At 53.9% G+C, this 18,726-nt stretch overlaps 7 protein-coding genes across 7 annotated transcripts; 4 read left to right on the plus strand and 3 right to left on the minus strand.

Moving 5' to 3' along the window:
• Positions 1–453: 453 nt before the first annotated feature.
• Positions 454–3,132, minus strand: M409DRAFT_68891 (uncharacterized protein; the record flags this gene model as incomplete). The annotated part of the gene is made up of 1 exon (XM_033818032.1): positions 454–3,132. One exon carries the CDS (start codon positions 3,130–3,132, stop codon positions 454–456), a length of 2,679 nt encoding a protein of 892 aa, XP_033663839.1.
• Positions 3,133–4,108: 976 nt separating this feature from the next.
• M409DRAFT_57990 (uncharacterized protein) lies at positions 4,109–4,740 on the minus strand (the record flags this gene model as incomplete). The annotated part of the gene is made up of 2 exons (XM_033813786.1): positions 4,109–4,487; positions 4,652–4,740. 2 exons carry the CDS (start codon positions 4,738–4,740, stop codon positions 4,109–4,111), a joined length of 468 nt encoding a protein of 155 aa, XP_033663840.1.
• A 1,913-nt stretch (positions 4,741–6,653) lies between these two features.
• M409DRAFT_68892 (uncharacterized protein) lies at positions 6,654–9,727 on the plus strand (the record flags this gene model as incomplete). Its single annotated transcript, XM_033818033.1, has 5 exons — positions 6,654–6,839; positions 6,870–7,112; positions 7,163–7,454; positions 7,505–8,883; positions 9,425–9,727. The coding sequence occupies 5 exons, from the start codon at positions 6,654–6,656 to the stop codon at positions 9,725–9,727; spliced, it is 2,403 nt and encodes an 800-aa protein (XP_033663841.1).
• Positions 9,728–10,026: 299 nt separating this feature from the next.
• M409DRAFT_26805 (uncharacterized protein) lies at positions 10,027–11,984 on the plus strand (the record flags this gene model as incomplete). The annotated part of the gene is made up of 8 exons (XM_033808279.1): positions 10,027–10,194; positions 10,290–10,474; positions 10,659–10,797; positions 10,847–11,314; positions 11,369–11,459; positions 11,503–11,637; positions 11,695–11,803; positions 11,852–11,984. The coding sequence occupies 8 exons, from the start codon at positions 10,027–10,029 to the stop codon at positions 11,982–11,984; spliced, it is 1,428 nt and encodes a 475-aa protein (XP_033663842.1).
• A 508-nt stretch (positions 11,985–12,492) lies between these two features.
• M409DRAFT_26806 (uncharacterized protein) lies at positions 12,493–13,725 on the minus strand (the record flags this gene model as incomplete). Its single annotated transcript, XM_033808280.1, has 2 exons — positions 12,493–13,351; positions 13,424–13,725. The coding sequence occupies 2 exons, from the start codon at positions 13,723–13,725 to the stop codon at positions 12,493–12,495; spliced, it is 1,161 nt and encodes a 386-aa protein (XP_033663843.1).
• Positions 13,726–15,047: 1,322 nt separating this feature from the next.
• Positions 15,048–17,299, plus strand: M409DRAFT_26807 (glycoside hydrolase family 3 protein; the record flags this gene model as incomplete). Its single annotated transcript, XM_033808281.1, has 2 exons — positions 15,048–15,824; positions 15,854–17,299. The coding sequence occupies 2 exons, from the start codon at positions 15,048–15,050 to the stop codon at positions 17,297–17,299; spliced, it is 2,223 nt and encodes a 740-aa protein (XP_033663844.1).
• A 479-nt stretch (positions 17,300–17,778) lies between these two features.
• M409DRAFT_26808 (uncharacterized protein) lies at positions 17,779–18,384 on the plus strand (the record flags this gene model as incomplete). The annotated part of the gene is made up of 1 exon (XM_033808282.1): positions 17,779–18,384. One exon carries the CDS (start codon positions 17,779–17,781, stop codon positions 18,382–18,384), a length of 606 nt encoding a protein of 201 aa, XP_033663845.1.
• Between the last annotated feature and the right edge of the window lie 342 nt (positions 18,385–18,726).

Here is an 18,726-nt window from a genome sequence, read left to right on the forward strand (position 1 = left end):
GACGGAAACGACCATCTCCATTAAGAACAAGGATGTGAAGTCGCCTAGCCTAGCCTAGCTCGGGGTTGTGAATGCGCATGTGAATGGGAATGTGGAAGGGGCGGCCTCTTCGTTCCGGATCCATGGTCCCGTTCCACATCCATATCCATGACCGCGGGAGGACAGGCTCATGTGGCACAATCCTCGGCAGTCAATCCTGCTCCGTCTGCCAGGGAGAAGAGAAAACGGGCGGCCTTTTGATGGCGTACTCTGTGCACTGCATGAACTCCAGCGGGTGAGGTGAGACTTCTAGACGTCTTACAGAAGAAAGGCTATATCGATCCTTCAGCCTTAACTCTACTCACCCACGACTTGGCTTCGGGGTGGTATTGCGAGCAGTGCGGTAATATTAACAAGGGTATCATTTCAAAGCAACACATCTATCTACCTGCCTATTCTATCTTTCTGACCTGGTCACACGACATGACTCGTAGTTCGCACTTCGCCCTCCCCCAAGATCGCCGCGCGGACCTGCAGCACGGCAACGAGTTCCAGGATAAACTCTTGCAGGACGACGACATTTGTGAGAACATGGTTTAGGCTGGCGGTCCGCTTGTTGCCTTCGTTGCCTTTTTGCGAACCAGGCACGTGGTCATCGAAATGGAGGGTTTGCATCAGCACGTCTGTCGTGGAGGGCGTCTCTGGTGGTGGAGGCTTGAAGATAGATTGGTTCGCGGGTGGTGATGAGGGCGTTGATTGTTGTTGTGGTGTTTGTTCGACATTGGTGATGTTCTGTGAAGTGGGTGGACGGGAGGCCGCCCTTGAAGCTCCACGTGAGGCTGCAGCCGAGGACGGGGCCGAAGCCGCTCCGCCAGTTGTTGCCTTATCGTTGGTACTGGCCCTGCCGCGCGCTATTGATGAACGACTTGAGTTTCGACTGTGGCCTCTTGATGAAGTGGGCGGCACGTCAAGATGCGCCGGTTGTGGTGTTGGACTACTCATCATGAGACTGGGCGCTTCGCTTTCTGAGGTGTCGAGGGTGGCGGCCTGGAGCATATTCTTGCGATCCGCGAGTAATTGGTCCAAACTTGGGACCTTCATACGCACATGCTCGAGCTCTTGCGTGAGAGCTCTGAGAGCTACGTGCAGCAAAGGCGCGTTGTCCTCAGGCCAGATTGGCCGCCTAGCGGCTTGCTGTATGGACGACCATCCAGCTTTCTCCTCTTCGTCCAGGTAGGCTTGCCATGGCCTCGTCGGCCCGGAAGCATCTTCAGCAAACTGGTAAGCTGCAGAAGCCAATGCAAGAAAGCCTTCAAGCCGGAGCTCAATGCATTGCGCTATCGATATGATTGCCTGGGAAAGCGCCAAGTTGACGTCGACGCTGTTCGTGAAGAAAGTTGACAAGAGACCCAGCAAAGTCCGTACGAGGGGATCCGTGTCCAGAAGTAGATACTCTGGAGCGCCTGCATACTCTTCGAGACTGTTGGCGCCAGTCGAGGCAGCTTTGAGTTGCACTTGGGCCTCAATGCAGAAGCGAGTATCCTCGCAGAGGCCTTGATAGGCGCTTTCAAGGGCGTATCCACGGTGCAGTGAGACGGCCAGCTCAGAATATGCCTCAAGCTCCTCCTCGAGAGCACCAATAGTCCTGCTGGCCAGGCCTCCTTTATTCCTCTGCACTTTGAGTAGCGTACCAAAGGCATACGTCTTCTGACGTGTGAGGACCGCAGAGATAAGTTTCAAGGCAGCAAATACAGCCTGACTGTTCCGCGAGCTCACGTTGTTGAGTATCAGATCGACAAGGTTGAACAGTCTTGGGTCGACGGCATCGTCCGGATTCTTGGGTGTGCTGAGCAGCATCAGACTTTGCCGACGTTTCACAGAAGTAGGTGAACGTGGCGGCACGTCAGTCCTCACTGGCGTTTCGGGCGCGGAAGGCACTGTAAGATGCTGGTCCTCTTGAATCGCCAAGAGATACGTCAACATCATGTGTATGAGGTCCGGGTATTCAAGTGACTCCAACATGACGGTCATGTATGTCAAGACAGCGATTGAGCTTCCTGCATCAGTATCACTGGATTGAAGTAGAGATGGGTAGAGGAGCTGTTGGAGAAACAAGATTTGAAAGTGGTCCAGAAGGGTCTGTTTGACGTCCGCGCTTTTGCAGTGATCTAGCACATCTTGCCAGAAATGCAGGTAGTGAAGGAACGTCGCAATGTGAGACTTGTGCCTTTCGGAAAAGGCGCTTTCGGCCGTCGCTCTTGGGTGTGTAGTGCTATAGTCACTCATTGCGAGGACAGCAGGTAGGGTAGCATCAGGATGCAGAATGCTCAGTTCGCGGGAAAGTTGACTGTACAGTGCGCCGAGTCCAGAGGCCATCAGAGTTGGCAAATCGCTGGAGACGACCCATTCCTCAAGTGCAAGAGAGCGTCCTGTAGATTCGTAGATGTACAGAAGTCCAGTCCGGGCAAAGTCGCCTATTCGTCCTTCATGATGCACTCTATCGATCATCAGATAACAAAGAGGAAAGTCATCCTTCTGTGTGATGCCAACGAAGCTCTTTTTCTCCTTGACGAAGACATCTTCCAACTCGGGCTTAGCCGTGCTCTGAAACCAGACTGGCAATATCTCCGGCTGTAACCGTATCTTGGCAGATATTGTAAACAACAATTCCAGAATGGATGTCTCCGTTTCGGTATCAATCAAGACCCCTCCAGACTCCAACACCTTGCGCACCAATCTCATCAAGCTCTTAGCAAAGTTTCCATTCTCCAAGAAGTTCTCCTCTTCACTGTCCACCAATGCGGCGAAAACCGCTATGCTCGACCGGATAATGGGTTCGTATGAGCTGATCGTCGCTGCTCGCCCGATGAAGGCATAGATGTGGTTCGAGCCGGCGAATTGGATGCATAGATGCGGAGCAGGCGCTCTCGTCTCCTCCCTTAGCAGGGTCGCAATCCTGTTGATATGAGCATCGAGGCTGTTGAGCAAAGGCTCTTCGTTGTCGACATTTCGTGGTTTGTTCGATAATTCGTGAATGCTGTGGTAGACGCGTTTGAAGCGCGCCAGCCGAGCTTGGGGGTCATGCGCGGCTGGTCGTGCGGGCTGTTTCTTGGGTTGGAGTGTCGAGCCAATCAGTCGGTTCCAGAAGTCCATCGCACTCCAGTCATGCCATCGTGAATGATCGTGTGTCGGGTCTTGGTACGCGTTGTAAGACGTGAAGTTGAGGTCCCGTCGGGCCGAGTCGGAGAATTACTAAGCGAGGTCTCGAAACTACCCCTGAAGACATCTTCTTCACCGGTCTGAATCATTCACTTACTTCACATGCTACTCATGATCAGTAGAATGACTATGGCGCCACGCAATGCGATACTTTGGCGACTGAAATCGATACTCAGGAGTCATGCGACGCTTGAATGACATCTGGATTGACAACTCGGGAAGTTCGCTTCGAGCGCTACACCACAGAGAGGTGAGAACAAGAATTGGCATCTAACCGTGCAGTCTAACACACCTTTATATGCTTTCTCCGCACGAGAGTCAACATGTAGACGTGCAACAAAAGTCATAGCCCCCACGACTCTCGATGGCCGCGAGCGTGGGATATATGTGTTCAGATGGCCTCACATATCTCGATCGATTTCCATGCATTCAACCTGCGAAGGCAATGACTTTCTCCGGGATGCGAAAGGCAACTCCCATCGGACGCAGCCTTGCGGGCGTCTCCGATCAGCACAAAACCACCACGGTATCACGTTTCGCATGCCGGAGACGGATCTTGTGGTCTGGTTTCTCACACACGGCAGGTGCTGCGAAGCATGGTACTGCATGTGTGACCTTGTACATGCATGCGCTCACAGTTTGCCTTCATTTTGTCACAGAGTCCCTAGGAAGCCTCCCATGTTGAGGCAACTTTAGCGGCTCGAATGAGCGGCGTAGCACGACTCCGTTTTTCGGTTCCCGACGCCTTGTCTCTGTTTTCCCGTGAAGAGCGAGAGGTACGACGATATCGTGGACCGTCGAATACGAAGACAACTCTTGTCTTCTCACCGCTTCGACAACATTCTCCGTTCGAATGCTTTTTTTCGCGCATATCTCGGCTTCGCCGTCGCCACATCGCCACCACATACATTCAGCTCTGAAGGGAATTCTGCGGCTGGCGTCGGTCTTGCAACGTCTTGGAAACTTGATCATCCGAAGGCGACGAGCCCTCTCCTGCTGCGATGATGGTGTCTTGCCGTTCCCGTACGGTGCTCAAATCCGGTGGTGCGTGGCTGGCGTGGCTGAAGCGAACATCAAACATCCCGTCTACTATCGCGCTCAAGCCGGTGGTTTGAAATAGACCGGCGAATAAGCCGTGTTTGATCGGTGCGAGGAGGATTTCGACAAAATTTGCTGACGACACCGGTTGGCATTCGCTGCGCCTCGATTTGTCGGTCGAGTAATCTGGCTGACAGTCGCCGGTATCTGTATCGGTGCTAAATTGCGATGCGGCCTCATTGCTGCGTTGACTTGACAAGTGTCAGAAACGGTAGCTGCTTCTCAAATTGTTGTTCTGCGATGTCAGGCAAATCTGGTCAGGGACGAATGAAAGACGTAGAGCTGGACAAGAATGGATCGACGGATTCTTGGGTAAACGCCCAGCAGACCATCGTTTGGTGATTGATGGCCTTACTTACCGTAGTCCAAGCCATCCGTCTTTGGGGGATTGTGGTCCCAGAGGCTGGCTTGCTCACAAAACCGTTCAAGACTAGCAGTTTTCATTGCTTCTACCTGCGGAGATTCAAAGCCTGGATGTATGTGAAACAGTGGGACCTAACTTGTTTGTGTACAGCATATCTGTCGTCTCAGAGGCCTGTCGAGGAGAGGTTGCATGTAAGTTCCCAATTGCAATGGCATACCAATTCAGCCAGCCGCGTTGCCCTTGTCGGTCAGCGTAGTCCAGTCTTGGGACCGCAAAGAGTTCGAAATAAGCAAAAACTTGGGGGTCTGGCTCGCCTGATCGCCACTGGAGCCAGGTTTTCTTTTTCTAAATCCGAAGAGATATATTTCGATAGTGGATTCGTTCACGGTTCGCGCTGAGGGCGGCCTCCACAGGAAAAGTCGGCTGGCTGACCCGGTGGTCCCACGTGGTCTTGAGGGCGCCCTCACCGGCAAGTTACTTTGTTCTAAGAGTTCTCTTGAAGCCTGCTTTGCTGTGCTATAACTCGTTTGCCTGGAGATTCAGAGCTGTGCTTCATGGAAAACCAGTTGTTTGTTCCAACGCCCCGTCTATAAGGCAGAATAGTGCAAGCCTGCACGCCTGCGGCTGATGATCACTCGCAATGGATGAGGTGTTGGTCGTTGCCAGCTGGCACAGCTGCGGGAGGCCGCCCTCTATTACAGCGCGCATGCGGACCGCTCTGCCTTCATGCAACCAGGAGGCGGGGGCGTTTTGCCCATCCACATGCGGTGGCTTGTCCCGCGTCAGCGGTTCTCGCAAAGAGCTTCCTCTGGACCATGTCAGAGCAAAGCAGTCTGCCTCGTCGCCTTGTGGTACGCGGACGTACTCCTTTTCACTAACATTTAGTCGTCGAGCTGGGTGTACTTTCTTGCTGTTTCTTATCCCTTCCGACGCTCTGAAAGCGTCCTGTTTGCAGTCTCCGTACCGCCCAGTGCCGCCGCCGGTCTAGAACGGCAAATTGAACGACACGAAAAAGTGGCGGGTCAGTCGAGTTGCACCCAACAGGCTGTTATGCTGTCGTTATTGAAGAACGATCCAGGTCCATTGTCGAGCCAGTAAGTCCTTGGGCAGACGCTGAGATATATATCGTCACCGTATACAAAACCTCAGGCACGGCTGCAGGGAAAATTGAGTTGACACGCAACAAGGAAGACTTCTCGCAGCCCAATCAGCACATGTATCTCACTCCCAGAGGACGCTGCAGTTTGAACGTCTCAGGAACATGAACATCGCTGGCACCTCTTCTCCGTCGCCATGGCATCGGAGTTGTGAATCGCCTTCGCAGCGAGAAGCGCGCCACCCCGAGGTCGCCGGCCCATTCAACCCGGACAACGGCCAACCTCCGGCAGCACCCGCCTCGTCTCACGACAACGGCGGTGGTGAGGATTGCTTGCTGCCTTCACCGCAGCGAATTGCTCATCCCACCCATCACCCTATCAGTAATATGTACGCTCATGTGCCCCGTTGCCTTGTCCGCTTCGTCATCTGCCTGCGCCCCATTCGCCGCTACAAATACTGACTATCCTTCAGCGCGCGCCCGGGATCGTATGGCTATCAAGTCTGCACTTCTCCCTCTCCCAGCATTTCGGACGATTCTATGAATGCACACGGCGACAACGCCACGCCGCCTGAGTCTCCTGCCAACGTCGGAACCCCCAGCTCCGGTGCCCCCGCTGAGCAGATTGGCCGTCTGTCTCTGGAGCACAAAGATGGCAATCCTCCTTCTCCTCGCGGCCGAGGGATGCTCGGCGCTGGTGCAATAGCCTCCAAACGATCGGCCAGTCACGAACTACCACGACTCCAGGGGCATGAGCCTCAGCGATGTCATCATGCTGCCGACAGAAGCAGGCCCACCCAACGCAGTCCGAGGGCCCTCACATCTAAAGGCCCGCGCCGAGCATGTCTTGATCGTCAACCCTACTGCAGGACATCGGGCGAAAACCTCCAACGCCGTATGATTGAAGCTAAAAGTTTAGTGAGGCCTTTTGTTCAATCACATGACAGACATACCAAGCCACAGCACCGTGACAGTGGGTATGACTCCATGCCATCAAGGCAGAACACAGGACAACTCGCACCAGGCGCTGGTGTCGTCCCATCCACATCTTTACCGCAGACTATTCATGAGCATCGTGATGATGTTGGTCAGAGGCGTAAAGGCCTCATTCAGCTATCGGCCAACACCCGATATCCAGGCTTGATCCTTCAACCAGACTCCTCTCCCATCTCGCAAGAACAACTAGGCGCTGAGGTCAAGGGCATTTACGCTGGGCTCGTGATGGTTGAGGCTAAGTGTGTTAATATCGACGCGGCTCAAGCTGCTGACCCAAACTCGCAACTTGGTCCAGAACAGTGGCAAGCCTTGATAGCACTGCATCGAACTCTTCTTTACGAGCACCATGACTTCCTCATGGTAGGGTTAAGATCCGTCCACATCTTTGAACATCGCTGATCATGACATAGGCAACCCAACATCCGTCAGCTACACAGGCTCTTCGTGGCCTGCCCACAAAGTATAGCATCCCCGCGAGAATGTGGAAGCACGGTATACACACATTTTTAGAAGTGCTTAGACATCGTCGTCCACACTCACAGGATTACATGCTAGCATTCATCTATCTGGCGTATCAGATGATGGCTCTGCTCCTTGAAACGGTGCCGAGTTTCACTGATACCTGGATAGAATGTTTGGGAGACCTTGCACGCTATCGTATGGCTATTGAGGAAGAAAAGGAAGCTCATGCCACATGGGGAGGTGAGCACATAACTCCTCTCATCTTGAAGATCTTGACTGACCCCTTCCAGGTGTGGCCGCTCGCTGGTACACCATGGCGTCCGATCGCCATCCAGCTATTGGCAGGCTCTACCACCATTTAGGCATACTTGAGCGACCCAGCTTGCGAAAGTTCTGTCTTTATGCTAAGTCACTGAGCTGTGTGATACCGTTTCCTAACGCGCGAGACTCACTTTCGACATTGTGCGGTCCCATCGTACAAGACGAGAATACGATTCAAAGCAGCAGTCATTCCGTCGAAGCCCGAATCGTGACCTACCATGCTTTGGTCTACTCCAAAGCAGAGCAGAAATTAATCGACACCGTCGGAAACGACGCCCTCCAGCTTCTCAACCAACAACTACCTAAACTGCGAGACATTGGCGCTTACTTGGCTGTTACGAATATTGCTGCTATCTTTGAACTAGGATCTCCTACAAACATACTCTTCCAACAATACGCCATGGCCATCAATCGAGCAATGCAAAACTCTCGACCCTCGATGACACCTGGTGGCCTCGCCGACCACAAAAACCAATTTCAGCCCGCTCTGACAAACGCATCACCAACTCCATCACTCGTTTCAACAACTTCATTCTGGGAAAACACATTCGCTTTGGCTTTGAGAAATTACACTTCTATAGAGGACATTCTCCCATACGTTCATGTGATGCTGGTCAGCCTTCACTCGTTGGACTCCCTCCGGACCCGGCTTTCCATTGATCAGACTGAAAACCATACGATTGACGCGCTCAACGTTGGGCGCCTTGCGTGGGATGCGCTTGCGGATTTCCTAAATACCCTCGTTCGGTCCCAACCCATCAGTGCCTGGATCCTGGAATGCGCTAGGCAGCGGGCTTTCCCTGCGCCAGAGCGCAAAGAGGACGTGAAGCCTTTGTCAGAGGACTTTTTGATACGCGGTCTCATCTGGGCTCAGTTTTACTTTGCTTCTGGATGGTTCGACGGACAGACTGAGGATGACGGTCGATCGATCGAATCCGACAACACGCACAAGGCCCGGGTGGAGAGAGTCCTCTGGTTGGGTCTGTACTTGGCTTTCCACACGGAACCGCTGCACTATGATGTGCAGAGGAAAGTCTTTTCAGCGCCCAACTACGTGCCTCCTCCATCCACGAGGGCGACTGCGCCATCCGACCCTGCAGAGGTCGAAATGGCAGAGTGTTATACGGAGCAAACCTCGGACGCACCCAGTCCGAGGTCTCGATCATCGCTGGCAACCTCGTCCAGCCCGAGCAGTGAAGACGGCTTCACGTTTGTCAAGCTGCCGAAGCCAACTCAAGCTACCTCACATTCCTGGGCCAACGTCGCAGCCAAGCCAGCGAAGCCGACCAGGGCGAGGAAGCAGAGACCAGATGTAAACGCGTTCAAAGTCGCTGATCAGAATGGCATGGTGTGGGATGGGGACGGCGAGGAGTCTGCGGGATATCGTTCTGCGGCGCACGGTGCTCAGGGAATACGCCCGGGTTATTTGCAATGACGGTTGTGGGTGACTCCTCTTTCTACTAATGATGTTTCGACGGCCGATTGTTGTTGGTTGCATTGGAAAATCACTAAATTGGCATTGTTGAGTGTTATACGCTACGATGGTGGTGGCGGTACTGCGATTTTGTACAGAACGGTTAGCCGTAGCTCACGTTGTATATGCAGTCCGTTTCTACCTGAACCCGATCGTTGGTCTTAACGATGTGAGTGACTTTCTCTCTCATCAGGCTACACGGCTTGGGTATGTATTGGTCATGAAGATAGGAGGAAGTCAGAGAACTGATCAAGTCTGACAAGGACGTCGTATCACCGGCAGGCTCGTCTGAGATTACGCTTTCGTCTCCGACATCGATCAGCATTCGTCCACCGAAAGGTTCAAAGGATCGTCGGCAGGACAAGTACACCTCCTGCACTTTCTTGGATGATACTCCTTACACGTGCTCCAAAAGGCCTTGCAGCCGCCCCATTCGGCGTTCACGACATCCGCCACTTCCCAAATGGATCCTCCTTCAACCACCACCGAACAACCTCCCGCCAGCCGATTCGTCTTGCCGACAGCTATCTACCAGCCTTCGTGGATGGTGGTGGTGGTGGACGAGAAGTCAATGTCTGAGACCTCTGTCCATCATTCGACCGGCCGCAGACTACAGGCTAAACATTCCCAGCAGTCCGGCCCCGGCGTCCGGCATCCGGCATGCACTCATTTCTCCTCGCCGGTCGAAGCCAAGGCTTTATTAGTGATCTCAGCCTGACAGACGTCCACCGACAGCCATCGTCCTGGCACTGGCTTCTGTGCATCATGTCACACAGGCCGGAAGACTCACTTCGAACTGGGGGAGCACAGCCTAAATGCACCCGAATGAGGGCCTTCATGCCTGGTGCTGTCTGGATGGCGCATGCGGGGGATCAAGTAGGAAAGTCTGGAGTATGGCCCGTGGGTTTGGTACCATTCTAGTTCTTGAATACATCTTCGAGTTCTGCGGCTGTTAGACCAGACACTCAGGTTTCTGCAAAGCATTTTCATCTCTTGCTTTTTGACCGTTCTGGAACCATGGCTGAGAAAGTCGAACATGAAACTATCGAGCGGGCTCCTCTCCCATTTCACGACACCACATACTACGAGAGCCCGCCTGTGAAACGAGGTCACGACATCGACGACGCATTTCGTCTTGCTGTCGACGGCCACGATGTGACTTGGACGGTCAAGGAGGAGAACAGAGTAAGATGGAAGATAGACCTTGTCGTCTTGCCCTTGGTTTGCTTCCCTACGTCTCCATATATCTCAATTCCTCAAGGCTAACAAAGGGGCCATAGCTTTTCATCAGCGAGATCGTCAGCTACAGCGACACTCAAGCGTACGGATTCGCCGCTCTCTTCGGCCTCGTACAGGATCTTAAGCTCTATGCTCTCAAAGTCGCCGGCGACGGGCAAGTCACCATCGACCTATCCAAATACTCGTTTTCATCCTCGATTACGAATCTCGGAGCGGTTGCGGGACAGTATCCCTTGCTGGCGATGGCTTAATATGTCTCGTACGGGAAGTTCAATTCTGTGTTCATTGTGTATACTGGGCTGCTTTCGTTCCTTACGATTGTCTGTAAGGGGTATAAGGACATTCTCGCGTTGAGGTGAGTGCCCGATGTACACGATCTGGTCCGCGTATTCTGACTGTGATGTACGCAGATTCTTTTATAGATTCTCCACGATTACGCAACCGCTGGCGATTATTATAACCTCGATGTGGTGGAAGACGCAGGAGCAACCGCTCAGGGTGGTTCTGTTTATTGCAGGCTCTGCTCTAGGCCAACTAGTCGGACAAGCAGTAAGTGCAGTATCGTCTTTCAATGTACATCAGTACTAAACCTCTGTAGATCGATCTCGGCGCCACCGGTCTAACTGGCGTATATGAGTCAAGTCCATGGAAATGGATCTACGTAATCCTAGGCTCCGTAACGATAGGAACAGGACTCGCTACCTTCTTCATCTTCCCAGCAGCGCCGATGACAGCCTGGTTCCTAACACCCAAGGAGAAAACAATCGCAGTCCGCCGACTTACGACCAACCAGACCGGCATTCAGACGAGGAAATTCAAACTGAAACAACTGCGAGAAGTCGCGACAGATTCTCAAGTAGCGCTGCTAGGAGTCTACGCTTTTGCATTCGCGTTTGCGAATGCTGCAGGAGGTTCTTATGGGCCTTTCTTGATCACTTCGTTCGGGTATAGTAACCGTCAGGGAATTCTACTCCTGATGCCGGCGACAGCTGTTGCGATGGTGTCTATGGTAGCCTCAGGCATCCTTGGATCGAAGTTTCCACGACACCGGATTCTGATCGCTATGGTATGAAAGCCGCTTTGTACTGCGACGACGTAATGCTGATGAATATCTCTCCAGCTATTCATCCTTCCATCCCTCGCCGGGAATTGCAATTCTCTGGAAATCAGATCGCGACAACGCCCCTACGCTGCTTGCCGGTCTCTATATCGTAAGTCCTCACAGCAAAACCACATCTGACAATACACTAAAAGCCATCAACCAGTCTACTACATTCTACGGCGCCCTTGTCCAACAATTCTCCCTCCTAGCAGCGAACGTCGCAGGGCACACGAAGAAGTCCGCCACCAACGCCACCATCGTGCTACTAGCCAACCTCGGCGGCTTCAGTACGTCTCTCAAACCCTCAAAACATTCTTCCTCCTGAGGGCTAACAAGCATCGCAGGCGGACCATGGTCCTACCACGGCAGCGAGGCCCAGCAAGGATACCCGACCGGACAGATCTCCACCTTGAGTCTGCTTTCCGCCAGCGAAGCCGCGTTCGCTATCTTATGGTACGTACAATGAAGCTCGAGACGTGGATTTGCTAATGTGTTGATCAGGATGTACTATCGCTACAAGAATAAGGGGAAGGCGGCTTTGCGTGCGGAGCGACCTGAGCTCGTCGATGATCCTAATCTGTCCTTTGTGGATTTGACGGATCAGGAGAATCCTGTTTTTAATTATGTCTGTTAGATCATGAATGTGGCGAGTTCTCGGTTCATAGGAACAGTGAAATGGCTTGGACGATGGACCAAGTTACAGAACAAGTCGATCAGTTTCGACCTTCAGAACTGATACTTTCTGTTGCTTGACCCTGTTCTCCCATCTATTCGGCTTAAGACAGCTCGAGATCTTCGACAGCATAGGTACGTAAATAGTCACAGCTTTGCCTGCAGCACACTTGTCTCTGACCGGTCGCCGTGAAGCCATTCTTTGCTCCGGAAATCCAATTCAGGGGTCTCCGCAGCTCTCCTTCATCGCATACGGACCGGCATACTGACAGCAACGGATCTGTGCCAAGGCAGTGATCAGATTATAATTCATCTTTGAGACATTCGTAACAACACCCTAACTACGCGCATGACCGCCGGTCACATTGCTCACAAAAGCAGGCCCCGCCCTGTTAGGCCCCTATTTCGACATTGTGAACCTTGAAAATCTCCACTGTGATATCTGCTCCATCATATCGAATACCTGTCGCTCACCACTTCCACGATAAGTCCAGAAATGAATCCCATTGCTCAAGATCACACGCTTGAGTCAGCTCTCTTTCTGTGTGCTCGAGAACAACGCCTCGATCGGCGGCTGGGCTAATGACAATCGGGGAGGGCGTTGAGGGCGTAGCTAATATGTCCGGCTGTAGAGGATTGCTCCTCGTTCCCAGTTCCTCAATTGCAACCACTTCCAGCCGCGAAGATGCTCCGCGCCGCAAAGCCTCGTGCAAACCATCCACAGCGCTTATCTTCGCCTCCAACCTCCCCGAATACACCTTCGCCGCATGGGCCCCATCCGCCGCAAGATCACTCAAAAGCTCCGAGATCCTCCTCGCGGTGTCTACGAGCTCAGACTTCTGCAAGACTGAGGACTCAGGTAGCAGACAAACCGCCTCCAACAGAAACCAGGCGACGTACGTAATCATCGCGAAGCCGTTGTCGGGGATGTATCGGGCTCTGTCGGCTGAGAAGGGGGTTTGCGAGAGGAAGGACTTGCAGCAGGCGAGGGCGGCGTCGAGGGATTTTTGGAGGCCTTTTGTGATTGTGAGAGAAGGAGGATGAGGGTGTTCTTCTGGTGAGGATTCCGGAGCGGTTTGCGGTCGACTTCCCCTGAGGTCGGCGGAGTGGATCAGGTTCGTCATGTAGAGACTGATGCAGAAGCGTGAGAAGCAGTAATGGAAGGCCATAGATGTGTTGCCGCCTCGAGAGTCCTCCGCGCTGAGGTCGCACGAGACTGGCCGTGTCTTCTGCCACCATGCAGATAGCCTCCCGTCGACCTCGCGACCAGTAGACAGAATCGTTTCCAACTCAGCCTCCGTGTCCTCCGGAACCCACCACTCAGCCAGACTCGAATCATTAACCCCAAAATGATTCCACATAAGACAAAGCTCAACCTCCGCCAAAATCCTCTCCACCTACGCCTCGGATTTCAGCACGCCCAGCGCCGTAACCGCATCCCTAATCGAACGATCCTCTCTGATCGACGGCGGGGCGTTGTGGAAGTGCGCGAAGTGCTGGCTCATGGTGTACAGCCACAGCCAGAAGATATATCTGCGGAACGCGACCATTTTGCTCCTATCGCTCGCTTGGCTCTCGCGAGCGGTTTGCCATGATCGAAGCGATTTGTGCAGACTCATGCGGACGGCGAGGGTTTCGATGAGGGCTTTCAGCGCGCCCGGGCTGAGAGCTGCAGGCGGGGATGAGGCTGTTGGTTTTGGCATCGATGTCGGAGGGCGTGGAGTAGGCGTATAAGACTGCGATGGACTGGAGGAGTGTCCATTGCTCGTTTTCGTCAACGGAGATGGCGCCGTGGCTCTTGCTGAGGATGGCCAGTACCCGAGGCGCTAGCTTCGCACGGATGTGTTGATAGCCTGGGATGAATCGAGATGTTACGAATGCGATGCGCACGGCCAGATTGTTTTTCTTCTTTATGAGATCATCCACATCTCGAAAGTCTCGTTCTATAAATACCGGGATGTGGTAGAGCATACGGTTTTGGAAACTTTCGTGCGGCCCCAAAGGTTAGCGTGATTACAGGTTACTTCCACCAGTGAAGGCAGTAGATCTTACAAGCGCAACAGATCCTTTAGCTGCTTTGGAGAGACTGGTGCATCGCAATAGCGTAATATCTGCGAATTCACAGGTTTGCTTTGGCCGCCTAGGCGTGCCAGTGCAACGACTGGCGCCGTGCCACACAGCACTTCTATGACATCCGTCGAGACCGTGTTGCTGTCTGACACTACAGATCCTGTCGATATAGCGGCTACCTCACGTTCGCCGTTGCCATCATCCCGTTGAAGATCTTCCGCAGGACTTGATCCTCTACTGAAAGCAGAATCGACACGGGAGACTGATACATCTCTCACAGAATGGAGTCGTGGAGGACCTTTCCCACGGAACGAGTTGGGTATCACGCAGGGACGCTTCGCCCGTGCACACCGTTGGCATACAGAGTCTTCGAGCCAGATGCATTTCATCTAGTTTCGAATCAGCTGCGTAGCCGGACGAGCGTTGCAGAGCACACACCTGGAGCCGATGACATGACACGCACGCTATCTTCGCCGGCTTTCTGGAGCCATGGTTTCCACGCCGGCCGAGAGTAGTCATTGCGGTTTGAAGGAGACCGTCAATGGTCGAGGAGGAGGTGAGATACGCCATCTCACACACGACCGGTCCGGGCGTGCTGTGATCTTCTGCCACCTCAGGCTCAGGCTCAAGTGCTCAAGCTTCGCTGCTTGCGTCGAGGGCGCGAGTCGGGACAACCGGTCACGCACCTCTAGATTACTGATCGCTGCTCCACGCCGGTCACCAAGACCGGTCGCCTCATGAAGCATCATTGGCCGCCTCCAGAGAGTTCGCAGATTTAGCCTATCAGGCTAAAAACCAGAGCCGGGTCTACAAGGCTATGAGCCGCCGGACTATGAGTGAGGGCCGGTGATGACTCGGCTGCTATGCTTAAGATGCTTGACTGGATTTTGTTTTCGATAGAGCTGGTCTGAGATTGTCTGTGCAAAGCTTCACACTCCACGAAGTCTAAGCAAACATGTCACATAACAACGACGTTGAATCACTCACCGAAACACCCCCCTTCACCTTCAACGACGCAGTGCAAAGCATCCGCAGTGGCGCCTCTGTGGAAAGCGCAACAACCCGCCTCCAAGCCCAACTAACCCCGCAAGAACGCCTCGCCCTCCTCGATGGCGACATCGACTTCTTCACGGGCATCGCGGCCATGATGGAGCACGGCTACAACGTAACGCCCTACACCCACGGCTGCATCCCCCGGCTCGCCATCACAGGAACTCGCTTCACCGACGGTCCGCGAGGCTGCGTGATGGGGGCATCCACCGCCTTGACCGTCGCGATGGCGCGCGGAGCGACGTGGGATACTGGTCTCGAGGAGAAAGTCGGGAGGGCGATTGGCCTGGAAGCGCGAGCGCAGGGCGCGAACTACTTCGGAGGCGTGTGCGTGAATCTACCTCGCCATCCGGCTTGGGGACGCATCCAGGAGACGTACGGCGAGGAGCCTTTACAGCTGGGATCGTTCGGCGCGGCGCTGACGAAGGGCGTGCAGGAGAATGTGATGGCGTGCGTGAAGCACTACGCTCTGAATTCGATCGAGAACGCTAGGTTCCAGGTCGACGTGCGGATCGACGAGGGCGTGCTGCGGGAGACGTATCTGGCGCATTTCCGGCAGATTGTCGAGGCGGGCGTGGCGAGTGTGATGGCGTCGTATAATTCTGTGAATGACGAGTGGGCGGGTCAGAATGGGCATTTGCTGTTGGAGGTTTTGAGGGAGGAGTGGGGGTTTGAGGGGTTTGTGATGTCGGATTTTATTTATGGGATTAGGGATGGGGGGCGCTTTCGGTCAAGAATGGTGTGGATATTGAGGCGCCGTTTCGCAATTTGAGGAGTCGGTCGATACCGCAGGCTCTGGAGGATGGGCGGTTGGCTTGGTCTGATGTTGATCGGGCGGGTAAGGCTATATTGCAGACACACCTGAAGTTCCTTGCATCTCGCAACTCTCCGGAGCCTTCGATGGATGTGGTCTTCTCTCTGGAACATCGACGGCTAGCCCGCGAGGTTGCGAACCGGTCCATTGTGCTTTTGAAGAATGAAGGAAACCGGCCTGTCTTGCCGCTGGACCAGTCGAAGCTTGAGAGCCTTGCCATCGTTGGACGATTAGCAGACACGCCGAATACTGGGGATAAAGGCTCTTCTGCTGTTCGTTCGCCGGAAGTCAGTACACCCTACCAGGGGTTCAAAGCCGCGCTTCCAAAGACAGCAATGGCCCTTGACACCTCTGATGAGGTTGAGAAAGCAGTCGAAGTCGCCTCCCATGCAGACGCGGCCATCGTTATCGTCGGATACGACTACAGGGACGAAGGTGAATACATCATGCCGAGCATAGAATCCAATCCAGAGCTTGTGAAGCTCTTACCGCCACCTGATGATTCACCAGCTGCTCGGAGGGCACTTGAACTCCGCCAACTCCGCGAGTCCACCAAGGAAAAGGAACTTGGAGAAGGGGCCACGGGTATGGGCAAGGGAGGCGATCGCGAGAGCTTCCGTCTACGGCCTCGAGATGTGGAGATCATCCAGGCCGTAGCCAAGGTGAACCGCAAGGTCATCGTCTGCGTGATCGCCGCCGGTGCGGTGCTGATGGATGAATGGAAGAATGATGTACGAGCTATCCTGATCGGCTGGTACTCTGGTTGCGAGGGAGGCCATGCCCTGGCTGATGTGGTCCTGGGACGGACGAATGTCAGTGGAAGGCTTCCATTCTCGATCCCTTCGTCGGAGGAGTATCTTCCCTTCTTTGACCGCGATGCCAAAAGTATCACCTACGACGAGTGGCATGGCCAGCGTCTTCTCGATCGACTGCAGGTACCGGCCGCTTTCCCGTTGGGCTACCGGATGAGCTATACCATGTTCCGACTGCATCGGGCTTCCATCAGTGGTGGAGCCACCGTGGAGACACCAGTGATAACCGCAATCGTGTCGAATACCGGATCCCGGCGTGGCAGATATGTCATTCAAGTCTATGGGTCATGTCCCGCACCCAGCAACCCTGCTCCACGAGTCCTGATTGGATTCTCAACCCTCGATCTCGAGGCGAAGAGTGAGCCAACACCGGCACGGGTCGAGCTCTCGTTGAGAGGCATCCAGCGTTGGCGAAACGGTGCTTTTTTATTCCCCGGTCCAATAGCTAGCATCGAAGTCGGCGCCTACGCAGGGGATCCTGAGAGAGCTGTGCTTCAGCATCATGTAGGTGACCCGATGGCGAAGATTTGATTGAAATTCGGGATCGATGTTGTCAAGGACAGGTATTGCGCGCAGTCCAGATCTGTGGTATATGCCTGCATTTAGCAATCAGGCTCTGGACGACGATGTCAACTTGTCGCCAGATTCTCTTCTGTTGGAATGTTGAAGGTTTCCAGTCTCACATTGAGGGAGTATAGTGCGCTCTCCTTTGGCCTCAGGCTGCTGCATCTAGCAAAGTGACTGGCTCTCGTGAATGATGTCTTTTCAAGGTGTCCAGTCAAGGTGAATCGCCAGTGACTGGAAGCGCGTCACTCTTCTTCCACAACAACACACATCTTCTTTACTTCTCAAAATTTCTCAAAGCCGTCTCCCTCTCCATCCGTCCCATGGACATGACCTACCCAAACCGCACCTGCACGCACGGCGCTCGACTCCACCGCACAGCCTCCCTTCGGCACTCTCAAAGCAACTCATCAACCCACTCCCAACAACCCCAACAGGGTTCCAACATGCCGCGATTCGAAGTCATGGACAGCTCGCCACATCCAACACCAGTCGTCGAAGAGAGCGAGTTCGAGATCAACAGCATCCGCTCCACGCCTTGTCCGGGAAGGGGCCTGTTTCCTCAGGGACCCGGTTCCGACTCTCTCGATGTGGAAGAGGACGACATCAGCGAAGCTGGTACCCTCGTTCTGGATAGTATGGAGGATTCAAACGATCAGGGCGATCAACATGAGCAAGCCGAGGAGCAAGATCATCGTCCCGAGCAAGCTCAGGAGCAACAGTCCATCCATCTCCGCGCGTCTCTCATCACCCTGCGTGAAGCCCTCATCAACTCCACCGCCCTCGTCAACACCCTGCGTACTCGCAACGACTTCTTCCGGGCAGAGAACAGCGCGAAGGAGGCGCAGCTCAAGGAGTTCAGAAAGGCGCGAGATGGTGCGCAAGCTGTGGTGGATTCCGAGATTGAGGATCGAGAGGCATCCAAGCGCTTTGTGGTGTTGGTTGCGGCGATTGTGGTGGTGGTGGGCGTTGGGTATGTGTACTGCTGTTGGTGTCATGGGCCGGAGATGCAGTATGTCTTGAGGAGGCGCAGGGAGGGTTTGGGGATTTGAGGACGTTGTCTTCGATCTGTGGGGAGGTTTTGTGTCTGTTGAGATAGGCTCCAGTGTGAGATTGTTGGAAGAGGAGCGACGTTTGAGTTCTGGCCGAAGATAGGAGGCTGATTGGTTTCGGATTCAAGTGGCTGTCCTGCATGGACGCAGGTATCAACGTGAGGCAAAGTTGGAGTATTGATGGCAGTGAGGTTTTCCTAGAATTAGTAGCATGGTAAAACTTTTGCGAGCCTGCTCAGTGTTATTGTTCTTCCCGTATCTCAGTCGTGCAAATGTCTCAGACACCAGACTCGTGCTCGGGCTTTGTTCCCATGCTGCTTCTTGTCCCGTGAGGCTTTTCCA

This window comes from Zasmidium cellare, assembly GCF_010093935.1.
Source record: "Zasmidium cellare ATCC 36951 unplaced genomic scaffold M409scaffold_33, whole genome shotgun sequence".
NCBI lineage: Eukaryota > Fungi > Ascomycota > Dothideomycetes > Mycosphaerellales > Mycosphaerellaceae > Zasmidium > Zasmidium cellare.